Raw genomic sequence first — 27,650 nt, 5'->3', positions numbered from 1 at the left:
CAATCGAAAGAAAACAAATACCCAAAATTACAACAAAAATCCCCTCTCTGACACAGACAGGTAACATTATTTAACGTAAGCAAGTACCATTTTTTTGTGTGCAGCCCTGCCTACAGCATGGTCTTAGAGGTCCCTTCCAAGCCAAGTCATTCTATGATTCTGTTTTATGTTTCAGGCCAAGATGACTCAACTGCCAGAGGCTGAAAAGGAAAAGATAGCTGAGCAAGTGGCTGACTTCAAAAAAGTGAAGAGTAAGCTTGATGCAGAGGTGGCCAAGTGGGATGACAGCGGTAATGACATCATTGTTTTGGCCAAACAGATGTGTATGATTATGATGGAAATGACAGACTTCACAAGGTAATAATGCAAAAAAAAAAAAAAAAAGCTTTTCAATCTTTATAAATGTTGGAGGCTATTGTCATATCATTATGACAGGAAATAGTGATATTTTTTTTTATTATTTTTTTTAATGTCCAGTGGCAATGTCTTCACAAAGTTGAGTGGCTAAGCTAATGTAATTAGCTTGACAAACTTAGCTAGTAGCACTGAAATGTTGGATGGAGGTTTTAAGTTTTGAACTTCATTTGTCCTTCTCCATTCAGTGAAAGAAAAAAAAGAAGAAAGATCATCTTGATTCTGAGTTGTAGCTCTGTCTCATCTGTTACTCCTTCTGCTTGTACCATACCATACTGTCAAGCATGTACTATATTTTAGTTGCGCATAAAACCTACTGTAAAGAACATATGTCTGGCAGTATACATTCAGTCATGCATACTTTATATAGCATTACTTGCCTTTCCTTCCATTAAAGTTGTATTGTGCTGCTATGGGTAGTTTTGAAGAACAAAATGTTCTATGGTAGATAGCCTTCAAAGCCAGTATTTCTTTTTGCTGACAGTATATGCTCTGCAATAACTATACATATGAAAGTCTTGGACAAGAGAAGACTGAGAGAAGGTCTTAGAAATGATTAAAAATGCCTAAAGTGTGGGTGCTGAGAGGATGGGGCCAGACTCTTCTCAGAGGTACCTAGTGACAGGACAAAGGACAATGGGTGCTAACTGCAACACAGGAAGTTCCATATGAACGAGTGGAAGAACTTTTTCACTGTGAGGGTGGCAGAGCTCAGGAACAGGCAGAGAGAGGCTGTGGCTGTGGAGTCTCTATCTCTGGAATCATCAGATGAATTGCACCAGAGGCAGATACTGGTTTGATTTCTTTCTTGTATGTGTGGTTGTGCTTTTTCTTCTTCACTTTGTTATTAATAAAATAGTTGTTGATACATAAGGCCTTAAAATGCAACCATTCTTGCAAGATGCTTCATATCTCATAAATAAGTTATTTCATAAAAGATAGGGGAAGAAAAACCTCAGTCTCTTGGACAGATTCTTCAGAGGTGTGAAGGAAAAGGGTTGCATAGGGCTTGAAACAGCTACTAAAACTGAGATCTGGTGATCATGGCCTGTTCAGGGGAAGACATTTACAGAATTTAATTGTGCTATACATTTTCAAATTCCCCTTCATGTGAAAGAGACTTAAAGAATTGTGTGTTGAACTCTGTAATTCTTGTATTCCTTTAAGGTCATAAAATCTGTATCAAGAACTTTGTAAAAGAAAATATTCTGCCACAAGGTCAAACTTTCCATTTGACATAGTCTCTCTCATTCATTAATTCTTTAAATTATTAGCTTCAGATTAAGTGAGGTTAAAAGGACCAGTTCATGCTCTTAGTTTTGTGTCTGTAGCTTGAAAACAGCTTAACTGACAGTGCTGAGTGCAAGACCAGCTTCTATTCAGCTGACTGTCAGGGAATCCACTGGGACTTGTGCAGAGTCTCTGGTAGAAAAACTTATGGAAAAAATTAAAATCTTTTGGGAAGAGAGAGTGGAAACCTTACTGTTTATTTCAGTTTACAGTAGGGAACTCTGTGATACTTTAACATGGATTTTGATGGTTCTCTTCCTAATTTTACTAAGTACATGAATCATTTTCCTACATGTTTAGACAGTAGTTTGAGATAATCAGGTTTATATAAAACTCTCCTGTACTGTATGCTTGATGCTCTTGGTGGTAAGAATATCCTATCAAGATTTCTGTTAATTTTCAAGGGCTGTTAGTAAGAGAAAATAAGGCATCCTTACTATGTAGTGTACACAGTTCTGTTTTAAGTAACATTGGTGGTGTTGCAGTAGAGGTCGAAACTTTTAGCCAGTATTCTGTTACATGCTGTTGCAGTGTGATGGCAGCAGAGGGGCAGCCTGACAAGTGACATCTGACATGGAAGTGAGTACAAAGCAAAGGTGTGTTGCATCTACTGATGTTCACTGAGCATCAGTGGACAACCACATGGAGGCCAACCAGTGGATGCGAGCACAGTGAGGCAGTGAGTGGTGCATTTCAGCAGTGGTGACAGTGGGTCACCTCCACTGGTGCAGATTTTGATGAGCACAACATGCAGACTCTTGCTCATCACTGGTGAAAATGCATAGCTGATGGTGGTGACTATGTTGAAAAAGAGCGAAGAATTTGCTCTATCAAATAGTGTTGTGTTCTTTGGGTCTTCTGTAGTTTACACGGAAATAAATAGGAGGGATTTCTTTCTGAGCTATTTATTTACATTTGTCCATCACATAACACCTTTAGAATGCTCTATGTGAGCATGTCCTTGGATGTTTTGAAATCATTTCTCCTATTGTTTATTCTTTAATGATGCCAGGCAGTGTTATAAAATGAAGGCTTTTTATGTAGCCAAAGAACAGGTGAATTTGTGTTGATCTGCTCCTCTAATTACTGAGTGAAAGGTGGCTGATGACACCAAGGAGCACAGCTGACTTTCTTACCTCCTTGAAAATCCAGGAATGAGGGCTGCTGAGGCCACAGAAAGCAGTAGCGTGTCTTAGGGACTGAGCACTCCAAGCTGTAATTTCAAGGTCTTAGGCACAGAAGACATAAAAGTTTATGACTTTTTGTGTTTATTACATCAGAATTTACTCTGGTAGGTAGTGGCTTTCAATGTTTGTGTCAAATATTACCTAAAATGGATTTCTGTTTTCCTTCAAATGCATTCATTTTTAATTTGTATCTAATGAGTGCAGTCCGTGCTTCAGTTTTTGTAAGGATTCTTTTTCCTGGGTGAGTTATAATTAATTCTTTTGTTCATAGTTTCTCCTGTTGGCCATCTTAGATGATTTCATGATTAGCATTTAGGGTTTCTTTTTCTAGATCCCCTTTTGAATTCCCTTGGTGTACAGAGTCTGCTACTATCTTACAGTGCAGTGTGTGATGTAACAATGGCTGATGACTTGGTTAAATTCCACAATTTTCATTTAGTTTCACCTAAGCCCTTTTGTGTTCTTAGGTCTGGGATATCTGAAATGCCATAGCTGCATAAGGGCCATTAACATGAGAACATCCCAGAGCATGTGGATACCAGTTAGAAAGCAGGAGTCATTTGTTCTGGTTGTGAGCTTCCACTTTTTCAGTGGAGACAGCTGTGTGGGAATATATTGTTTTAAAGGAATAGCTTCTTTCTCTACAGTGAATGAGTTTTCTTTCATTGGATTAAAAATAGCTCAGGGATAAAGCTTTTAAGCAAACATGGAAGGGTACACAATTCCTGAAAGCTTCTATATAAACAAATAAATGCACCACTTAGACTTCAGAATACATGACATTGTTTCATTATATTGACAAGTCTTATCTAAATGAAAGGGAATAGACTGGAACTGGCACCTGAAGAGGCAGACTTTAAAGGGAGGTTGGGATGTGGGATCTATCTGGGAAGAGTCTGTGCAGTGCTTTCCGTTAAAATCTTGGCCTGTGAATCAGTTGTTTTACCTCAGACAAAGGAGAACTTATGAGGAAGTGACATTAAAGAAAATGCAATTTAATGGAAGAAAATTCTAAAGAGCTTACTTGACATGGAGTTGTCTTAAAAAAGGCTTGTAAAAGCTTACTAAGCAGTTGATTCAAAGATATCATAAGATCTTTCAAGTTACTATTTTTCAAAGCTGTATTTTATAGAAACAGAATGTACTGCTAATAAATAGGCTTAGATCCAGAGTCTAAAATACACCTTTTTCTCTCAGTATAAGTAAACCGAGTGACTTGCAAACAGAAGGCAAGGGTGAAAAGACAAATGCTGACCTATATCAACATCTTTGTGTACATGTGTAATGGGCATTTTTTTTTCCTTGTGTCCTTTCACATTACATTTTCCTTCAAATTCATGTAAAAAAAGCATGAACATTCACAGATGAAAAGAATCTGTGCTTGAAAAGAAGTTATAGCTTTAAATTTGGTGGGGAAAATGTATTGAATCACATAGGTCCATTGCACTGTACTGTCAATATGACTCTACTGTCCTTTCATTGTGTCTTTTGTAAAGATGAATAGCCAGAAATTGCCTTATCTTCTGTAATAGTTTTAATTGTATTTGGGTGAAAATAATTCAATTTCTGTTCAACTTGGCTAAAAAAGTACATGCAAAAATCGCTGCTGCTGCTAGGAGTATTCATTATCAAGCTTTGCTGATGGGGAAAATAGAACTGGGTGATAAGTTTTGCATGTATAAGACAGAGATTGCCACCATGCCTAAGATTTTTTTTATGGGTGCTTTGAGAGAAACTGTCACTGGTAAAGGGCTTCTGTCTAGGCTATTAGCCAGCGTGTACTAAGGGCTTGGGATGGACTACCTGGTCAATTTAGGATTTATACTGCCTGCATAAAGTCTGTCTCACAGTCTGGTTTTTTTTTTGTTTGTTTGTTTTTGGTTTTTTTTTTTGATATATATTTAGTAAGCAATAGTCTGCAGTTTTACCCCTATATGTTTTGTAGGTCTGCTGAGACTCAAAGTGCACAGTATGAAGAATCCTTATTTTATTTTAAGTGCAGCTCTCAGCTTTTCAGAAAACGTTTCATTTACTCTTGGCACTTTATGCTCATTTTAAAAAATGACACCAATATCAACGTTAGTGTTAGAAAAATAGTAAAAATAGCAAAACACAGGAAATGAATGTATCTTGGAAAAATAAATCCAGCAAAATCATCCAGTTCTCTTAATACGGGTAGTACTCACAGGCTGCAACATACCCTGACGTTTTCTCTTGGTAGTAGTCTTTGTTTAGGCACCAAGTGCAGCTGTGAAATCTAGTGAATCTCTGTATCTGATAACAACCACAGTCCTGAGCCTTAGTTCAGCTGATTTCTCTGCTCATCTTTGATTGGGAAAGAAGAAGAGGGCAAAATGCCAGTTCTGAACCTAATGGGGGTTGAAGAGACCATGTGTCTAGAGAAAAAGCATTACATTCCTATTCTCCCTGGTTCACCACCCAGTCACTGCCATAAAATGTGGCATTACATATTTATTATCATTAATATTTTACTAATATCATAATAATACCTATATTCCTGAAAGCCCTGAACAAACTGAATGCTGTTACATGTGCAGTTCCGTTTTGTGATGTATAAAAAATTCTCCCTCTCTCCCTCCATTGCTCATATCAGAATATTTGTAGCATTTTGGGATGCTTTTAAAAGTCCACACACTCAACATTTGCACTGTAAGAAGATAAAACAACAATCTTTTATTTTAAACATAGTCATTTAAACAAAAATTATTTAAAGTTGGAAGGATTTTTTTTTTTTTTCTCTCAGAATAAATTTTGTCCCAGCAGGGTATTATGATGTTATTTTGTCTAATCCATCTATGTGGAAAAGTTGGTGAATATCTCTCTGCTTCCTATCTTGAAGTTAACTGACTAGACCTTGTTACATAAAAATATGTTTTAAGACAAATTAATTTTTAAGGCAAGAATAATTTAGATGTGTGTACATTCTTGCATCTGGTTTATCATATTTGTTTCGATGAACAGAATCGCTAGGATTTACTTGGTACAACATAGTGGATAGAACACACAATGTTTTACTGTTAGAACTAGTTACTATTTAAGCTACTCCAGTTTGTGCAAATGTATTGCTAAGATTTTGCAGTACATGCAGGATTAACTGACTGTCCTGCCAGAACTGCATGTATACTAAGGAGTAGCCTCAGGCAGTTGTTCCCCTCCAGTAGAAACATGGTTCTTCAGATATGTGATGAAGTGTCAAGATGTGTCAAGTTAAATTATACCACATAATGCAGAATCAGCTGGTATTGCTCATTCCTCCTGAATGTGAGAGCATCTAAAACGTATTTAAATCCAGCTTTCACAACTAACAGAGCATTTTGAAGGCAAAAATCCTGTATCTGTCATCCTTCTCCATCTCAAAAGATTTTGACTGAGCAAATTCTGTGCATGGTACTGTGACTTCATTCATATGATATTTATCTAGAGTGTGATAACTCACATGATACTTCTTTCAGTGGTCTTGCAGATCAGTTAATTGTAAAGAGTTTCGGTTTTTCCTGAGGATGTATGCTAGCAAGTATTCAATTAAAAATAGCAGTGGCCTTGTTTTTTTTTTGTTTTTTTTTTTTGAAGGCCTAATATAATTCTTAAAGGTACTGATTTTTTGAAGAACTAGACACTCATCTTCTGACAGTAACATTTTTGATAGAATTCCTGAGGGAAACATCTAAACGTTCGTTTTGTTTTACACAACTTCATTTTAGTTTGACGATCAGCTTGTGGAATGAAGTTGTTTGGGTTCATGTTTTTTTTCTTTAAGCATACAGTTTTGCTGCATTATTGTCATAGAGGTATTACTCACTTCAGTGTTAAGAGTGTAGCAGTGATACATGCCAGGGACATTACCAGAAGACTTTCTGGCCTCATTCACCCCTCTGATTATTACCTTTTACTGATGGTTCCTGCTGGCAGTGATAAAGTTGCTAAGAGAAGCCTTGGGGCTATCAAAAGGGGCTTCAGTGTATTGGGGTGTTTAGTGCGTGGTGAAAGAGTAGAGGTGGTGTTCTCCTGTGTTTGTTCATTGTCAGGGAGAGATACTGAGAGGAGGAGGAAGATCCATTTGATAAATACATGGCTGAGAGGCTGGTGCCATTGCAGGAATTTTGTTGTTTAGGGGTTTTCACAAGGTTCAAAGTAGTCTCCCTTGCTTTCTAACTTCCTTGAACCAAGGAGGCAAGGAGTCGAGGTGTAACTGAACCCACTGCTAATCCCTTACTCGGTCAGTGGGTTATGTCTAATAGGTTATATGTGCACAATTAAAGCCATAATCTTAGAAAAGCTTACAAAGCTTAGTCTCTTAACCAAATATCTGTAGTGGCAAGTAATCTCTTGACATCAAAATGCCTGGGATCTCTACAGGAGGTGTAATCTCAATGTTGTCCCTACTTGAGAGGAGATGGTATTGTGCAGTAGAGTTCAAGTGGCTGTTTGTCTCCACATTTTATCCTTATGTACTCGGTAAGGTGATTGATTCAGTCGTGTCTGCTTACAGACTGCAGTTGTCCGTTTCATCCAAATTAGGCTCAAGTATAACACTGACCATCACTGTGGTTAGGTGGCCACACAGCCAAAGTTACCCTTTAGGCTACTGTGTTATCATGCTCCTCCAAATCCACTTTGAGCTTAATGTTATCATGACAGGACCATGACCTTGACGCTGCTCCTTGTCTGCTTATGTCAGACAAAGCCATGATGGCCACCACTGGTACTGATTGCTTGAGCATGGATATGGGAAATTAGGGTCAGGCTGAGAGGATGGGAAAGCACACAATCACAGTCTGTAGTCAAAATGTTTAGATATCCAAGTTTCCTCCAAGTTGAACAGATTTATTTTTTCTGTAGCATGCATTATTAACATCAATAGTAGAGGTATTAGATAAACATGGGAAAGTATTGAGATATAATCTATTTTTATATACTGTTAGAAATTATAGTCAGAATTTGCTTTCAAACTGTGAAACAAGCAAGTGCCAAATAGAGTATGCAGCTAACGAGGAGGTTAGATGAGAATGCCAAATGTAATCTTCGCTGTTTTTCAGACTAACAAAGCATGTTAAACACTTAAACCAATACAGTGAAAAGCTAATGACCAAAATAATGAATTCAGCACTGCTTGCTTTCCTCTGCAATGTTATCATGATAATGCTGCAGCTAAACCACATGTAATTGTCTTCAGGAAACAATTTACCATTGCTCACACTTGGACCAGATATGGTAAAGGAAATGGACAAACCAAAGCCCTATGTCAGCATCAAAGTAGGAAATAGAGTAGTTCACATATACATGTTTGTGTGCATGTTGGCTTTGTTTTAAGTCTAAATTTTATGTTTCTGCTTCTTTTACAGTCTCCTTCCTGTCTCATGTTATCTCATTGTTCCTTTAAGCACAACCTCCTGACACAGTTTCATTCTCACCTCTGCTGCAAAAAGCCACCTGCCTTCATTGTCAAAACCTTTTCTGCCATCTCTCCTACTACTTCTGTTTCCAGTCAGCTCATAACATTCATAATACTGGCATATTCCTTTGCCACCTGCTAGATTTCTTTTTTAACAGGTTCTTTCTATACTCTACTGAAAAGCTCCTTATTCACCCTCATACCCTTCATGGAAACAGTCCATGTCATTGAGAGGTGGACAATAGCAAGTATGTTAATTACCTGGACTTCCTTCCTATCCAGCAGCCCAATCTTATCTCATTGTGCATTTGTTCCTACCAACTGATAGAAAAAACAGGGTCAGAAGGAAATTGTGGTAGCCATTCAGTTCAGCCCCTTCATAACAAACTATTAGATCAGCTTGCTCAGAGTCATGTCCAGTCAAGGCTGAAAATTCCTGAGACTGGAGATTCCATATTTTTCAGCCTCTCAGGGCAACACTGCAATATTTCACTGTTTAGTGTAAATAACTTCCCCCTTCATCTGATCTTAGATCTATAAAACTTGGTGTTTCTGTGTAGTACAAATCTACAGTTTTTGCTGGCATGTTAAGGTTATACCTCCTGTATAAGTAAACAAATAGCAAGCACAGGACGAAGCAAAATTCTAATAGTAAATCTCTGAGTATCTCCAAGTATAACATAGCAAAATGTAACATAAAATAATGAGTAAGGCAGATATATTTGTCTGTGTACTCATCTTTGTAAAATCCACCCAGAACTAGAATAAGATGAACAATAAAGACAGAATACATAACAGCGTAATACAGCTTCAGCTTTAAGAACTGCTAGACTCAAATAGCAAAGTGAGTTCAGGACTGCTGAGTGTTAGATCCTGCCAGCAGAGGCATAAGTCCAAAGCTACAGTGGTTTAGACAGTAATTTAACACCCTCCAAGCTAGTTTTCTTACTGAGGAAGCCTGTGGCAGGACAGATCTCTCTGTGGGTCACAGACCAAAGGACTACATCTGTATGAGCAGCATTAAGCCAAGCACAAGGCTGAATGTAGTGCTCCCTCACACTCTGTGGGCATTCACCGTTTAGCAGGGATGGATAGAGGCAGCATTAGCTTTCTAGCAAGGGGGAGTAGAGCACCCCAAATGTGCCAGGCACCCAGCATATCAAGATTATAGCTATCTGCTGTAACAGGCTTCATTGGAGTTAGCCAGCAATCTGACTGGTTCTGCTCATTTTCCAGCCATGGTCATCTTCCACCTTCTACTTGAGGCAGCAAGGATTATATCCTGAAGTTATTAGGACACAGGCCAGACAGCCATCTGCTTCCTAAGGAAAGCCTGGACCTGAGGTTAGTGCCAGCAACTGCAGAGCTTCCACTGATCCAGAGCATAGTCATACAGCATCTGAAAGTAGCAGGCAGCACAGGGTTCCCCTAGCATGATCCATCAGTGATCCTAGTCAAGTAATGAGGCAGGTTTAAGGTCAATCTAAGAACTAAAGAAGTGGTCAGAGCACAACAGGGGCACAAGGAGACAGGCTACTAGCAAGGTAGGTCCAACATCTCTCTGGGTTTAAAACTGGAAATACTGCTGGAGATCTGTAACTCAGATCAGGTCAGGGACAAAGGTGATAGATAGGAGTGTAAGCCAGAGCTTTAATAGAGCTTCTGAGCCAGTGGGCCATGGAGGAGGCCCCAGCTGAAACTGTGCAATCAGAACCATGACACTGCAGTTGAGAAGTGCTTTTTCTCCCCTTTTCCTTTTCTGTGTCCAAACTGTTGGATCAGGCAGTATCCAAACTGGAAATGATGTCATGATCACTGACACATTAGTTTGTTGTTCTTATTGTAATGTTCAGGGCTGTGACGGTTTTTCTGTAACATTATCCAGTTGGCACATCATCAAGCCTGTCTTTTGTACTTCCATGGCATGATGCAAGACTTGCTTGTCTGTTTATTTTGCTCAAGCTGTTGTTTGATAAAAATGCCAGGCAAAATCTCTTTGAGAAATACAGTAGTAGTCATTAAAAAAGACAGAGCATCTCTCCTAACTTTTCTCCTATACAATGTAGACCTATTTTTATGGAACTTATTTGCTATATTTTGCACGTGCTGTATATATTTCTTGCTATAACACCATATGTTCAGGTTCTTTCTGAATTAATCAGCAGAAATTAGAAGCTACACTTTTGGAAGGTTTCCAAGAAATAAAGAAAAACTTCTGCTATTACCACCCCCATCACTGGAAGCATAAGCACATCACTGAATTAATGTTGACTGCAAAGTTGACATAAAATATTACTTTCTCATTTTTGCTATACTCATTGCTGATTCAATGGAAAGTTCTGCCCACTCCTACAAGAGATCAGTCTTATCCAGAGTATGATGTATACCTACATTTCCTTTGTCTGCTTATTGTCCAAGGATGAAAAGGGATGATTTATGCAGTTATTGTACTGTTGATCTGTCTGCTGTTGATGAAATACAAGCATGGAGTTTAAGTGCCAAAGCAGAGTTGGCGAAATTGACAGTACAGATATTACTCTCTGTGGGTAGATAAAAACCAACACTGGCTGTTCAAACTAAGAGGATCAATAGTAGTTGCACATTGTTCAGTGGAAAACAAACAGATTGGTGAGATGTTATTTGATAAAGTAAAAGGGAATGCTGTTGAAACTGTATAGACTTCGCAATGCCAGCCATGTTTCACAGGCTTACTTGTTGTTTAACAGGAAGTGATAAATCTAGACAACTCTAGACAGCTGCTTTGATTTTAGTGAGGTGGATATCATGCAAATATTCAGGTGTTCATATTTTGATTAGAGACAGTGTCAGGTAGAAAGGACTTGAACTTTTAAAATGTTTTTCAGGGTATCTCTATAAGAGTTTTAAACATCTTTGAAGGAACAAGTCACATTTTCCAATGTGCTTACCCTAAAAAGCAAATTTTATAGGAGTACCCAGCTCTGTAACCAAATCAGATAGAGCTTCTCCAAATTGTGTGCCTGGATTTGGTTGTATATTGTATCAGAAATAATTTGTAGGGTGAAGGGAGAAAATATGGTTAGAACATTCAATATCTGAACCTCGCCTTTCCCAACAATTGTTTTACTATTATTTTTCCCTCTTCCCCGAAATGGGTTACAGACTGTTTGTTGGACAGCACTAAAGTCACACTCATTGGTGTGCAGATGAAACCTTCCTTATTTCAGTGAGATAAAGCCTTCAGCTTCATAAAACCAATTCAGTTATATAATCTGTTCTCTTCACTGTACCAAAAGTTTACTTTCTTCTGCACAATCAGTCCATGACAAACAGCTGATTTTTTTAATGGTGAAGAATCAAACCCAGGATGAGGTTTTAGCCATCAGTAAAATACACTTCTTTCCAGAAACTGCAGGACAAGACCCATCCTTACTGTATTTTCTGTATGCTTCATTTTATCTTAGTACTGTTGTAGTTTATTTTCTTTTTTGAATGTGTGTACTTGTGAGAAATGCTATTCAGAAATGCTCACCTTGGGAGCAAGCTGAACAGCAGAAACAGTATTCAATTGCTGTGTTTTTCTTCTAAAAATAGGACTGGATTCTGTCGCAACTTTCTTTCAGTTAAACCAGGACCTTTGAGGTTAACACATATTCCTAGCCTAGTGGTAGTTTTGACACTTTTTTTCTTCAACAGCATTCAGCATGTTTAAATACATTCTCTGTTCAGTGCCTTCAGAGGATGCTGTTTTGGTACCCTTGGGGTTACAATTTTTTGTCTTTAAAATGATCCTGATAGTGGCATTTGTTCTCATAGTATATTTCAATTCTTATGTACTACAGCTATTTGCGAAGGGCAGTGGATTGCTATGCTTCTGCGTCCCACTGAACTCTTGGCACTTCACACTTCAGGGCTGAAGGTATGTCCATGCCAAGCTGCTAGCCCATGCTCCTGACTGCTCTGATGCTTGCTGAGAGAAGGTTTCAGCTCTTAGTGTAAAGGTGGCATTTTTCTTGTCATGTCCTGTGTTTTGTGTAGGGACATACCATCCAGTTTGCTTGAAAGAAGGTTAAATGAGAACTGATGATTGCTTTCGAATGGACTGGATTGTAGTGCTAGAGTTTTTGTGAACTAGAAGGCCACCAGTTGGTGTTCCACTGAGGCTGTGTTTACAGTATTATGTGAGCCAGTTGACTGCTTGAAGGTCAGTATCTGGAGATAAAGAGGATATGTGACTTCAGACTGAGTAAATATTTTAACAATCATTTGGGATTATCCAAGTCATGTAACTGTAGTCTCATTTAAGCAGACACCCAACAAGAACAATGTCATTAATTCTTTACTGACAGATTGTATCTGGGTTGTTTACCTAGGTGTGTAGAAGATAGCGAAGGTAGAAAACTCTACATCTGGGATCTCCATCATTGATTACAAGCTTAAGTTGAACGTATTTTTGGATATTTGTCTCAATTCTGAATTGTTAAGATCATCTGAGTTCCGCCCCCCCCTTAATATCAACCAATAGTAGAGCAAACACATCCAGTAGTTCTTTGTCACCTAAAATGGCAGAGGGAACACATAACATAGGTATAATCTGCACAGGTAAGAATTAGTGGAAGGCATCTCAAAGCTCAGGGGAACATCTTCCTTCCATGGTAAGATAATTGAAAAGCTGTTGTTTGAAGGTACCTGCCCTAGTTATATTTATTTTGTTATTATTGAGATCATCCCTACAACTGCGCCTGATTTACTTTCTTAAATGAAGCTAAGGTTGTCATTGAGGTTGTCATTAGATTAATGGAAGGTTCACATGTATTCAGCATACTGAGGAGCAAAATAAATATAGCAAAAACCTGTAAAATGGGATCCTTGGATAACTTCCTGAGTGTCACAATTTGATGATTATTTGGGGAAATTCAATTCCATGAGATGAGGAAATATGAGGAAATCTTACAGATGGCTGTGAAGAGCAGCAGATGGTTTATGAAGTCTGACCAATGTAGAGTATAGCTACCTATTTTAAACAATTTGTTCTGTATTGATTTTTTCCTTTTTATGAACATCACTGGCAGTGAAACAGACTGAACAGTGAGAGTGTATCAAAAGGAAATGTATTCAAGATACAGAGCAATGAAATAGGACTTAGAAGTAACTGCCTGCCCTAAAAAGAATGCTTTCCATGGGGCAATTGGATAGGGGCTGAGGACTCGCGTTAGGGGTAAGGAGTTGTATCCCATGCTGTGATTAAAAGGCAGTTTAAATAGCTCCAGTATATCTTAGCTGTGCATTATCAGCTACAGCCAATTGAAAGGGAGGCCATGTTAGGTTTTGTTGCACTCAGTGTCTCAAAGTTGTAAAGAAAGATGCCCTTTCTGTAAAGAACAAAGATGGAACAAAGTCTAATACTCCTCCTTTAAGGGAGCTAAACACATTTTCATCTTCACATTCTCTGCAGTAAATGTTTCTTATGCAGCTCGAACTTCACTGCCTGATTAGGTTTTGTAGGTGGGAGGAAAATCATTCTTAAATCATAAGGATTGGTGACTTACTATTGTTCACTGTTGCAAGGACACAGACTGCATGTCCTTCTTCCTACGTGAGTGGTAAATAATGGGGCTTATACCCTGGTTTATTAGTTTTTCTGAGGGGAAGGTGACATTGTGAGTACACTGTCATGGGTGCTTACCACCCAGTGCATGGTATTCTGGGTTACTTGCACATAGATCAGTGCTGTGTCAGAGGAAGCAGAGGAACGTAGTCCTTGCTTTTCACCATTCAGGACAGCATCCCACATCCACCTTGATGACTTTGTCACCAGTTTTCTTGCTGTCCAGAAATGGGTCTGTCTCACCATCTTTATCTAAGGCTAAAGGGAAGCTGTATAAGCTAGTATCAAAAGTAAGAAAGTAGTTGGCCTTTTATACTGATGCCTTGGGTTTCTGTTTAGCCTTCAGCAGTAGTTCGTTATCAGGTCTGTTCATGGGTTTTACCAGATGTATTTTTCCGTTGGCTGCATCACCTATGCAAAACTGCAGCATAGCTGCATCGCAGTAAGGGTGGAGAAGCCTCCTCTAATAATATATGGCCTGTGGTAATTACTAGACAAATGATAATCCTTTGCTCAAAATAACTTATTAGTTATTTTAATTAATTAATAATTGATAAAATTAATAATAATTGTATATATATATTTTCTAAAGAGTTAAAAACAGGTCATATTTTGGACTTAATGTAGTCCTTTGAGGTTTTTATAGTGGAATAGCACCAGTGACAGATTCTTGCCAGTGACCAACTAGTGTCTTTCTCTCATCCTGCCACTTATCTCTCACTTCCATGTGGGTTCAAGAGAGCTTTCTCACTGATGTTTGATAAGTAGCATAGGGATTAAGGCCTTCTGCTGTCTTCTTAGGCTCCAATAGCCAGTGCTGACAACTCACAATTTTACTAGAAATCTTTTGATGTATTTTATTTAATATCTTGGCACTTGTGTTATGTTATTGTAGGTGAAATTCTCCTCCAGTCATTTTAAAATAGGTTTCATGGCCATTGAGCAAATCCTGAAAATGTGACCCTGAAGGCTTAGAAACCATAAAGCAAACATAAAGAACTTTGGATTTATTATTTTAAATATCTTGATCTTTATTCCAGTTCTGTTGTATTTTGGATCTTGTCTCCTGATACTGGAGTGCTTCAAGCAGACAGCAGAAAGATTTTATTTACACATGTAGTATGCTACATTGTTAGCACAAGTATTTCTGAGCAATGAGGAGGGCTCATCCCAAAAGCAAGAGACTTGGGAGGATGGGAACATCCCAAGCCTTTTCCTTCAGCGCTGTAGTCTTTTATGAATCTGAAAGTCATCAACAGTACAAATGAGAGTTTGTTTGCTGACATATCTTTACAAGCAGGAAAAGTGTGAGTATCAAATTTATAGAGGAAGAGTACATCAAAAATAGTCTGTTTCTGAAGCTTTTTATTCATTGTGCATTTATTCTGAAAATCTGAGATTACTTTACATGGTGCTTTGAAGCTGGGTGCTTTTTCAATGGAATTCAAGCGTAGTCCTCAAGTTGCACGTAGCAAGGCATACAAAGGTCAGTTTTGCTAGAGCATGAGGAAGTGATATTTAGGAATTGGTCTTCCTGAGGACAACTGAAAGAACTGAGCTCAGTTATCTGTTCGGTGGTCACCAGCCTTACCACAGAACATATTCGCTCAAGAGATCACTCCCATAACAGAACACATTTTTATCTTTTAGAAGTTGTTTGTTCAAGTCTTTTCATACAGCATGCATATAAACAGCACTCCTTGTAGGAATTGCTGTGATGGAACTTGACATTGATTTTGATACAAAACTGAAAATTAATAGTGCATTTCTGAGGCTGTGGAGATGCGCAGATTATATGGAAATATTTTGGTAATTGGTTCAACATATAATCAAAAACTTGGACAGTATTTAGAAGATGAATTACTGAATCATTAGCAATCAAGGAATATGATTGAAGATCCATATTAATAAACATCTGTCACAGCGACACAGCAGATGTGCTAGGTGCATTTATAGCACAAAACATAAATTTTTGATGAGTACATTATTTTTTACTGCAAAGTGTGTTACTTTTATCTCCTGCTGTTTGTTTGATTTTGCAACAATGAAAGCATTAGTAAAAAAAAACCCCAAACAATGCAAGAACAGTATTAATTTAAATTCTAGAATATGATTCTACTAATTGAGCTACTTCTGAAAGATGAATTTTATTTTCTTCAATTGCTGTTCTGCAGCCTATCATGGCTGGTTTATTTGTCAGCATTTTGATATTGATAATTCTGATTTTGCTACTTCTCCAGGCTTAGTAACTGATGTTGATTTTATAATGTGCATTGTGGATACTATACCACTTCATGCCTGTCTTTTCTAAATGTCAGTGTCAGAATCAGATATACAGAAGACAGCTGTAAATTGCCAGCAAGATCTGCTCCTGCAGATGCAGAAATGGTGACTTAGGACAGTCTTTGTACCTCGTACAGAGGATGCATGTAGTTTGGCTAATTAATAGTAGTGGTTGTGCAGGACCACAGACAAGCCAAGGGAGAGAGAACTGCCTTCTAACCATGCTGCGGAAATGGCGGTACCGCTGGAAGTAAGGTCATAGGTATGTCACCTCCTTTACTCCTGGAAACCATGTGGGAAGAAGTGCAGCTTCCCAGCAGCCATCTCAGCTCTGACAGTTTAGCGTGATGTTATGACATGGAATACCTTTGGAAAACAATAACATGTTTCCTTCAACGCTCTGCCTGTGGGCTTCTATACAATCAAAAGATAAGGTCTGCACTTAATTTTATTTATTTCTTTAAAAGTACAGAGTTGAACAAGGGAAATAAATGTACTTACCAACTTACAGCATTGTAGACGTAAAACAGCCATTTTAAATTCTCTGATTGACTTTTTAACCTCTACCTCCTGAGATTAACTTGGATTTTATTGGTATAACCTTCCTGCAAGACACATAAGGAAATAGTCTGGAAGAGAAAGGTTAAGAGAAAACAGACGTAGGTTACAACATTATTTTCAAAATGATTAATTTGTTTTCTCCACCAGAGAACTGGAAAGATAAACTTTGAAGAATCAAATGAATGTGTATTTCCATTTTTAAAAGTTGCAGCATAGCAAGGTGATTTTAGTAGACAGAATTGACTTATTTAAGTGGCAGCGTTACATGTCGGCACTAGAGTAATGCTTACATTCATATTTTCATTCATTAATAACCTTCAGATGCCTTTTTTTTCTGCTTCTGGGCTATAACACTTGCCTTTCCTCAACCATGTTACAGCTCTTCTTGAAAATTCAACACATGGCTCATGAGAGTGGGAAGCAGATGGGCCACTCTGCAGTGGGAGCCCTCAGAGAGAACTCTGACTTTCTGACTCAGCCATAATTCACCTCTGTGCTTTCAGATGCTACAGACCTAGAATGGTAGCACTGTTATGTCTGAAGCACACTCCATGTAGCCAAACACCTCCGTGTTTACTCTTTCAGCTCACACAGGAGACAACCTGAAGTACCTCTTATGCAGACAAGTTCTTGGTACCCACAGGAGTGTCATGGGCCCTCCTGTAAAGGATGAGATTTAAAATCTCATTTTGCATTGCACAGTACAGGTCAGACTGCAAACTATGTTTATTAAAATGTATGCTTACATATTTAAATGTTATCTGTTCAAAATCAAGCAGTTTCCACTTAAAGAAAGGCTTGGATTTAAATAAAATGACTAAAGCACAGAACCATCCTGTTGGATAGCTTCTTATGGTAACATTGTGCACGTTAAAACCTCTGGATAATTTCTGTTTGTGACAGGGAAAATAGGAGAGTGATGAAGCAAATAGCCAACCTTTTGTGTAGTCAGAATTGTTAATGGGTGATTAAAAAGATACGCATCCAAATTAAAGCCCATGACTATTAATAAGATCTGCTGATATTAGAAACTCAAAACCAAAAAGGTAGTGAGAGGAAGAAAGCATTCTTACCTATCTTAAGCATGCTTGCTTAAGATACCAGAATTCATGTGTGGTGGGGCAATAGTACCTTACATTGTACTGGTAATATCTGTGTGTATGGATGTGATAATCAGGGAGGCATATGCAGATATTTCTCATAGCACAAGGAAAAGGTGACTGTTGGATAGCTAACTGAGGGAACTCGCTTCAACACGTATAAAAATTTTCAGCTATAACTAAACAAAGTACAGTTAATTGAGCTCCGTGGATGACGTCCACTCAGTAATGACATCTTCATATTTATTCAGATCAGCTACATACACCATGCAACCCACTAATTTGTTACATTCTTATCTATTTTTAATAAATTACTATAGAAAGACAGTTGTGATCAAAGATGAAAATGACTTCACAGTGCTTCTCAAACCTAGTTGTTGCTATATTATTATTTTATTGGGGGATTTTAAAGAGTACTTAAATGTATTTTATATATCTGTATATATATATTTCATATTTTTGAATATATACAAATTACACACACACATATATACAGGGTGACTGCATGGTATAGCTCCTCTGAAAAAATGTTAAGGTATCAATAAAATACTCCCTCTGTATTTTAATATTACCAGACTTTTGTCACCACAGTAACACAAGTGCATGGTTTTTTTTGTTATGCAGTGACACAGTATGCCAGGGTCAGAACTGGCATGCTTCATGAAGAGGTGAGGTACACACTCTCTGAGGTGTGACTATTGGCTCTTCCAGGTGCTAGCGAGGCATGATGCCACTTGAAAGTGGCCAAAGAGAAGGGAGAGGCAGGGTGATGGTCATCTGCCATCACAGAGCCTCAGTGTCTCTGGTGGCCCACTGACCAGAATCTTTGTTGCACAGCCATGGCACCCAAGGTCTAGAGTACACCAGAGAGTTTTCATGATGTTCCGTGAAATTATCACAAGACTCAGTTTTGCTTTTTTTTTTTCAGACCCAAATAAGTGGCCGTTATATTAGTGAAATAAAATGGATTTTAGACGTTGCTCTCATCACTGAATTTGTCAAATTCTCTTCCTGTGTTGTCTACTAACTAGATACTATACAATTCAGTGAATACTGTATGATTCTGTTATTGGTCTCAAATGGCAAAACAAAGAAAGAGCAACAAAAAGAAAGAAATGAATGGGTGCTTCTCAGAGTGAAGCATGCTAAATAATAGTTTTATTTATTTTGTAATGTTGCTAAAAGCAGAACGGGCTTGGACTGAAAAAGATGACCTAGATAAGGAAATCACAACAGGAGATCAAGAGTGTAGCTCTTTGTAGAAGCATTGACTGGAGTGTAGTGCAGACAGAAGAATCTGCCTTTCCCAGTGCAGAGCAAAGAGAGAAATTGCAGGACTGACATAAAGGTGCATTGATAGGTAAGTTGCTGCAAATACAGTACTTTTCAATTCCCATTCTACTACCATGCTGGAATAAAGGATTTAATTACTACTGTGTCTTCTTATGCCAGCATTTATTTTCAGTGTTATTTTAGCCACAGCTGCATTATTATTCTGCATAAGTCTGGGAAAGTAGAGAAGTACCAGTTGGCCTTCTGTTTAACTTGCAGGAAATGAACGGTTGGACTGGATGATCTTTTAGGTCTTTTCCAACCTTGGTGATTCTATGATTCTATGAAATGTCTGGATTCTTGAGCTGTTCTGTGTTCAAGGTCTTCTGCTTCATTGGTTGTAAATATTTCTTAAGCATTAGTGGTGTTGAATCCAGAGGGCTCATCTACCTCAGGTTCATCCAGAAAATGTAAGTCATTAGTTGCACTCCCTGAAACAGGAGGTAGTTGCTTTGATGGAACAGATGTCATTGACAGATATGCATGTTGTATTCAACGTCACCGTTTACTGATGGACCATGTAACCATATAATGCTGTTGTGCCATATAATCCACTGCTGCAATTGAAGGTTTTTAAAGGTTTTTCACAGAGCCTTACTTCACTATAAAAATACATTTTAGGAAGGAAACCCAAAACTAATCTACTAGTTTGGTCTTTGCTAAGTTAAGTCATTCCTAGAATGTTGTGTTCTTTGTCAGACTTACCTACAGATAACTCATTACCGTACAAAGGAAAGTGTTGCCTTTCTTCTGTGCATATCATTTTGCCATTGCTTTTTCTTCTGCAGCATTCTAGTGCCAATTCTTGATGCTTTTGTGATCAGCTAGAACTAAAAATTGTTTCTATTGTAACACTGCATAGGGACTGACACCTCACTTTTGTATCTGTTCATTTAATTATCCTATGTGAATGGACAGGCTCTCCTTTTGATAATTATAGTTATATTTTCTTCCACACTTCTTGAGATAATTGCAAGTCTGGCCTCCCAACCTATTTATATCCCCTTCCATATTACTGTCAAGTGCATTTACTGAGGTGAGTACAGTGAGTGCAAGCCATTCAGCTTTGCTGGGAGGCAGAAGACTGTGATGGTGGAGCCTTTGAATATGAAGTTAGAGTGCAAGTTAAAGCTAAGGATTAAAGGAATATTTTTGATGATTGCTTTCCAGAGTGAAATTGCAGTGTAAAAGAAAAAAGAAAATAATGCCTGATAGTGATGCATGTTAGTCCTTGGGGTTGGTTTAGACAGTGCACAGGCATAGATGAAGTGACTGCAGACATACTGTTTATCGTGGCTTGGGGCAAGAAAGATTAGATTGTGTGACTTAGGTCTTTCTATCACTGTTTTCCTTGGTGTTACAGCAGTTAACAGATTCTAAGCTTGTTCTTTTGTTTATACTTTTCGAGAGACGTTTCTGTGAAGCTTTTTCTCTTCCATGACTTTGTTCAGATGCTCTCAACTCATTCCATTTGTACAGACACCAATTAAACTCCTAGACACAGCTAGACTTCACACTCTAATTATTTATGGGCTACTCCCAGTCTCCTCATTGGATAGAACAATTGATTTAAGTGATATAATAACAATCCATCACTACCTTGGGGGCATATAATTGCTCATAAATACAGTAATTTGTGTCTCAACTTTGTTTTCATAGCCCTAAATGTCTTATAAACTTAGCTAATACAGCTTTAGTGCTTGTAAATAGTAACATGTGAGGAAATAAATAGATCTTCCATGCAATAAATCAAATAATGGCATTTATAGTCTAGTATAAGTTCTGAAGCCAAATGAAAAAAAAAAAAAAAAAAAAGGGGGAAACAGGCCAATTTACAAATAAAAAATAATGAGCACCACAACCAAGAAATTAGAATTTCTCTCATAGAAGAGGGAAAAAAGATGAAAAACTTTGTAAAGGACAAAATTTATACTGCCACTGACCTGCAGATGGTTTATGATGTTGTCTTACTGCAACACCCTTGGGAGGTATGTTTTGTTTCATTTTCTTATTGCAATACTTGGAACAGCTACAGGACCTGTAGCAGGAGTGACTGCAGAGCTCATTATGAGGGGTGGAGAGCCATCAGGGTCTCTCCTATTGCTTGGAGCAGCTGCAGAGCCTGTTGCAGGAACTGGAGCAGCTACAGGACCTACTGATGAAGTAGGAGGGTCTTTTGCATTGCCATCAGATCTAGAGGTACTTTTCTTCTCCTTGAGGATGCTTATTAGTGTTTAATAGTGCTTGGTAGGAACAGGTCAAGCCCCAGCATGCTGCAGTGATTTGTGCCCCTTTAGGAATGCCAGGCGATATCGGATCTTTTGCAAATATTCTACTAGATCTTCAGGATTCTGCAGTTGTTCAGAGGTAAAGTTCCAAAGCACGTTGGGTGCCCGCTGCTCCAGCCACCTGCCCACGCCATCCCACACTCCCTGTCATTCAGAACTGTCCTGCCTTGGGGCAGATCTCTGGGTGATATTCTTAAATAATTGTTTAATCTTAAACATAACCTGAAAAACATTAATAACGTATAACAATAGGAGTATGCTAGTTTGAACAATCCACAGATACTAAGAATTCTCGAGAGCTATTGTAACTAGCTCTTGAGTTCTAGGGAAAGAAATAAAAGTGAAAGAGAAGCTGGAAGGTGTCCACCCCCATATTCTCCATAGCCATATTTGCCAAGAAGACAAATCAAAGAGTGTAATTAGTAAAAGTATCGATAATACAGTTTCCATAATCTAAAGGTGACTGCAATGCTGAATACACAATAAACATCACTTTTCTCAGCTGCCAGTTTTACCATCATATAAGTAAAGGCCAAACAGCATAGCAAAATAAAAACCTTAATACAACCCCTAGAGAGGACAAACAACACAGCAGGGAAAACAATCCACAAGCAAGATGACTCTATGAGAGCTCCATAAAAAGGGAAAAAATTTACATTGTGACCAGCAATTATCAAACTATGTCAACACTAATATGGTCTGGTTATATCTGCTATTATCTCTATCCCCCGTGCCCTGTGTTGGGTGCCAAATTACACATTGTGGTTTAAGGCAGCAGGTAGCTGAGCACCACACAGTCATTCACTTACTTCCCCTTTCCCAACTAGCCCTCCCGAGCAGCGGAAGAAAGAGCAATGAACTCCCACCCCCTTCAAAAGTCCTTCCACGTGATGTCATATAGAGTATCCCTTTGGCCGGTTTAACTCAGCTGTCCTATTTTCCCTCTCAGCCTCTCACTGAGAATGGCTTTGTCTCTGTACAGCACTGCTTAGCAATATCTACCAAAATACAGCATCATACTACTCTAAAGAAAATCATTCAATCCAGCTGAAACTAAGACAGTTATGTGGGGAGGATTTTTTTATTTTTATTTTTCTCTAAGCATCTACTGTGGATGAATGTGCTAATGTTCTTATGCTTCTGCGTGGAGGTCTATACTGTCTATACTAACTTAGTTTTAGGTACTAGACTAGAACAATAATACTCTCACAGATTAGGCAGGGATAGTTCTGCACCTGGTGGAAGGTGGTCTTGAACTACATCTGTAGAAGGAAAAGGACATTGATACAGTGGCTCAAGTGGGAACCAAGTGAAGTATTGGCAGAATATTCTAACACGTTATATGGATGATGATGAAAGAGACTCCCAAAGCAAGGTGTATTTGAATACTTCAAGCTTGACATACAGAAATGAAATGCAAGGAAATCTAAAACTAGAAGGAAGCTGTCTACTGACTAGGAATGAAAAAATGAAGTGCTTTCATAGATTTTTTTGCATCTCTTCAGCATCTGGACCAAGGTAGTTAATCTGAGCAAAAACAAAATCAGTTGCTGCTGTTACTTACGTAGCACTCTCCCTGGTTCTTCAGCTGTACATTATAGTCACTTCTTGCAGTTTCACTGTTAACACTGGATTTTAACTTTACAGGATGGGTTCTAAACCACTAGTTTGTTTTCTTTGTATAGGTTCAGTATGCAATGTAAGTATTCCTTTGTACTACTAAGGATTAAAAGGTAGAAACAACTGTGAAAATTGCCTCAATAGGTTTTCCATGTGAAGAAAATACCTTTCTGTAGCAAAATAATACGCAACATATCTAGATCTGGGTTTTTCTAGTTTTTTTTTCTAGGTGTAGACTTCAACAATTGAGAATAAGGAATTATAATTTGTAAAGCATGTTATTTGTTTGTTTTTTATTTCCCAGAAGAGCAATGAATAGCTCTTTGCAAAATACGGGATTTAATTAAGGGTTTAACCATTACTAGCCATGATGTGTTGCCATCATTGTCTTTTTTTTACTCAATGTGTAACCATATACAATAATGTTTTAGAGTGAATGTGTGTGTTTGTTGTTTTTTTTTTTTACTACAAATCTTTCACAAAAGCTGAAATGCAGAGCTGAATTTAGCATGGGTGCGTACTTGATAAGTGCAAGGTAAACTAAATATTGCTTCTTTAGCTTAAGTATTTGGAAGTTAAGAAGGCTGAAGGCTTCTTGACAAATTGTTCAGAGGAACTTGATGCTGAATTGTTCTGAAAACTATGTAGCATCTTCAGATACAGCATATCCAAGTTTTGAGTGGTATTTGTTAGTTTTCATAGCATTCCTGTTCATAAATCATTTGTGCTTGCATACACCAATTTCATAAAACAACCTGAGTTTCCTGACCAAACATCCACAGAAAGTCTCTGAATTCATCACTCTGATAAACTGTCTTATTTGTATCTACTAGAAAATACTTTAGTAGGTAATACCTAACAGGAAACTGCTGGAAGGGAAAGGAACACAAACATTGTATAACTGTAGGATAATTACAGTAAGCAGCAGAAGGGGTCTCTGTACTAAACCTTCACCATTCCCTCAGAATTATCTATTTGTGACATATTGGAACTGGGCTTAAAAATCCATGTTCTTAGGATTTAGCATGGATTGCACTTGAGGGATGAAAATAATGTGTGACATTTTTCTGGTACTTCTGTATCCACCTGATGCCAAGCAGTGCAAATCTGTGGAACATGAAAACAAAACACTTGGAAGTGGGGATTTAATTAATGTTGCTTCTGTATAGGCCAATGTTTGGTTGTTTTTTTTCTAATTCAATTGAGTTTTTCTGTGCCTAATCTGCATGGCTATGATTTATTCTCAGTTTTGAATAATGTAATAAAGTCTCTGTTTCATTTGAAGGGGTAGAGGACCATTGAAGAACACATCTGATGTAATTAATGCAGCAAAAATGATTTCAGAGTCAGGATCAAGGATGGATGTTCTAGCACGGCTGATTGCCAATCAGGTAGGTTATTTATGTAGCAATGCATTAACCTTTGTCACAACTTAACCTGTGCACAGAAGTTCCAACACCTGTGAAGGTCACCTACAGAAATACAGGAAGAGTTAGGACATTTTTAGACCTGATTTTCTTTTTTTCCCCCCTTCCCAATTTCTGGAAATGATGGATATGTCGATCATGTCTTGTGTAGGTGGATTCTCTTCCTCATACTATTTAAATACCTGTCTATATACATTTAGGAACATGTGCAAATATATATGCACATATACGTATTTATATACTTGTAAATTTAGGAGTATGTTGAAATTCTGCTTTAAGCTGTGAGTGCAACATTGTAGTTCCTCCTTCACTTCCTCGGTTAAATTACTCAGAAAAACAATGAGGCAAATCACCTTAGATGTGGAAACTCATCAGCAGCATAGTTTTTCCAAGCAGTGTTACCAGGTGCGAGGTCTCAGCACAGTGCTTAGGTTACTTTTCTTCTTTGACTTCAAATTACTTGTTTTACAGCACTTTATGTGTATTTTCCAGAATGTTTGCTTTCAGCTATATCTAAGTTCTCCTTCTGACATCTTCTCCGCCTCAGTACAGGCCTTTTATTTGTGTTTTTTATGTCAAATTGCTTTCAATCTAAATACTCTTCTTGATAGATAGAATACTGCCATCTGCATACCTGAAGTCTTGAAATGATTTCTTACCACTGAAAAGAAATATTTATCATCATAAAATGAATAGCTTTACAGATATGAGTTACTTTATTTCCAGTTAATTCAAAAAGATTCTACTGGCTAAATAAGCTAAATAACAAAACAAACAACAAAAAACTACAATAAATGAATAAATAAATCAAACCCAAACCCACTCCTCCAGCCAAAAACCAAAATAGGATCCACGTAAATGCACAGGCATGGTCATCTTCCTGGCAAGCACGACAGCACTGTAGCTTAGTATATTCATTCAAGCAACTTGTCTCATGTAGGTAAGGTCAACAGGGCCTTACAGAACCAGGCCAGAGAAGAACTATCCAGTGAAATTTTAGTCTGCGAGTATTAAAACCATTTACTTTTCTAGCCTTTTTGGTCCAGAGATGCAGGGTATATTTGCTTTTTTCCACATCCTCATATACTTTCTCTCTACCCCCCACTTCTGATTTTTACTTGCTTAATATCTATGAAGCAGCAACAATCTCTGTGGTTTTTTTTCTTTCTTTTTTTTAATTTTTTTTTTTTCACGCCTCTCTCAGATGGCGATGCCATAGAATTTTGATGACTGGTCTATACAGTTGCGATTTGTGGAGAAAAAAGCGAGGTAAAACATCCCCGTTTCTGATCTTGACAATTGTTCTTCCACCATGTCTCTTTTTAAATGAACTGGATCCTTCATCAATTTCTTTCATCAATTAAAAATTAAAATTCAAAACTGTAATCATTACTGACGTATTGCAGAAAATTACGTAGTATCAAATGTAGAGATGAGTGTCATAAACTTTTACTCCTTTTTGAACAAAAATTCAGTCTTTCTTACAGAAATATTCATTCCCTAATGTTTTATTTCTGTATTGTTACAGTAACTCCAGACTAGAAATGTGAACAAATCAGTGAGGGCAAATTGGACATGAATTATCAGTGCCGATAACCGGTGTGCTGATAGTGCAGATAAGCATTAGTGCTGATAACCAGTGTGTTTCCTCAGTTGCTGGGAAATATGACTCCATTTTAGTAAACTCTTTTACTAAATCCACTCAGGTAGTTTCTATTTTTCCTAAGTAAGAGCCAGCACATAGCTGATAAGCCTTGATTCACCTTACTCATCTGACATGTACCTAAAATACACTAGTCAGTTTCTATGTAATTTCATGTCATAAGCATTTGAAGCAAATAAGCTTCTAATAAGTATACAGTAAAATAACAGATTAGTGGAAAACATGCTTCAAAGACATAGGACTGAGTCAGATGTCTTCATCAGTAAGTTCAGTAACTCTGCAGTGAATATAACTACAGTCACAGCTAGATAGGCATCTGACTTAGTAAAAAGGGGAATCTTGCTCTTACTCCTACCCTCAGATGAATAATGTGGTCCTCTCATTCCTCTGGTGACTAGAAATCTTTTAATCTTTATTCCCAAGCAAAATCACCCGTTGCCCTACAAAGTATTTTTTTCACTGTGTTTATCTTCAGTCTGCGTGGTATTTGTGAAGACTAACAGTTGTTATCTTACCATGTTTCCTCTGCTCTGCTCTCTTGAAGAAATTTTTCATTCTGTTAACCACCTAATATCTGTTCAATGAATTTGGTTCAAACTGAAGGAACCTTCAAGAATTTGGTGTCCAGTCTGGAACATGAATTCTGATAAGATTTTGTGAACGCTCTTCTCAGTGGCATAAACCATTTTTTTTTCAGTAAATATTTCATGCGTTCTCTTTCAGTAAAAAGTAAATTATATGTGTAACTTAGAATTGCATGTAAAAATGGATTTCTATTATTTACTTCAAAAGAGAAAACCAATGGCTCTACATCATACTGTCAGGTAGGTGTTTTAAGGTATAAGTCCATGCATTCTTTATGTATGTGATTTTCTTCACCACTTCTGCAATTGAGCTTACCTTGCATCAATTCAATTATTCATTATCATTTCTAATATTGTCATTTAGTTGGGCCACAGTAGTTTTGTCTTTACAGTCATCCCAGGCCAAAGTAACATATGATGAGCATTTTCAGTATTCAAAGTGACATGTGAAGAAGAAAAGCAAAAATTCCTCTTTTTCCTCTAGATGGAAATCTGAGAAAAAACCTGAAAAAGCCATCACTGCATAATGAGGAATTGTTGTATCTCTTCAATATGACGTGACATAAAACATTTCCAAATGAATGACTTTTGTTCATTCTCCTTGTAGTTTCAGAGAATCAAAACTGAGAACTGTGGAATTACATATCTTGTAAAGCTTTTGTGTGAGAAAAAAAATGAACACGAAAGAACTGAAACTCTATTTGCGGTATTTTATGATCACTCACAACAGCATCTCTGTTATGTTGTGCTTCAATTTTAATTTTTGTAACATCTCCATGTACTGGAAAGAAAGGGAGTCTACGTGGTAGAATCAAGAGGATTCCGTCCATATTCACAGCACTTAAAGATGACTTGAAGTTAACAACTGCAAACATAGTCACATTCAGCATCAACTTAGGCA

At 37.7% G+C, this 27,650-nt stretch overlaps 1 protein-coding gene and 1 long non-coding RNA gene across 5 annotated transcripts in view; one reads left to right on the top strand and one right to left on the bottom strand.

Annotated features, from left to right (window-relative positions):
* The window catches only part of CTNNA3 (catenin alpha 3), a 394,612-nt gene that overhangs the window by 352,042 nt on the left and 14,920 nt on the right, over positions 1-27,650 (top strand). Inside the window, exons 15-16 of the mRNA XM_015866262.2 lie at positions 176-357; positions 24,361-24,466. Of these exons, the coding sequence (XP_015721748.1) occupies positions 176-357; positions 24,361-24,466 (288 nt within the window). The remainder of the gene's footprint in view (positions 1-175; positions 358-24,360; positions 24,467-27,650) is intronic.
* Positions 15,237-27,650, bottom strand: part of LOC107315680 — a 130,027-nt gene continuing 117,613 nt past the window's right edge. For all 4 annotated transcript variants that reach the window (XR_004307689.1, XR_004307688.1, XR_004307687.1 and 1 more), the window contains 2 exons: positions 16,676-16,803; positions 15,237-16,540 (listed from right to left, as the gene is read on the bottom strand). This is a non-coding gene — a long non-coding RNA (uncharacterized LOC107315680). The remainder of the gene's footprint in view (positions 16,541-16,675; positions 16,804-27,650) is intronic.

This window comes from Coturnix japonica, chromosome 6 (assembly GCF_001577835.2).
Source record: "Coturnix japonica isolate 7356 chromosome 6, Coturnix japonica 2.1, whole genome shotgun sequence".
NCBI lineage: Eukaryota > Metazoa > Chordata > Aves > Galliformes > Phasianidae > Coturnix > Coturnix japonica.
This window is presented reverse-complemented; position numbering and strand designations above follow the sequence as displayed.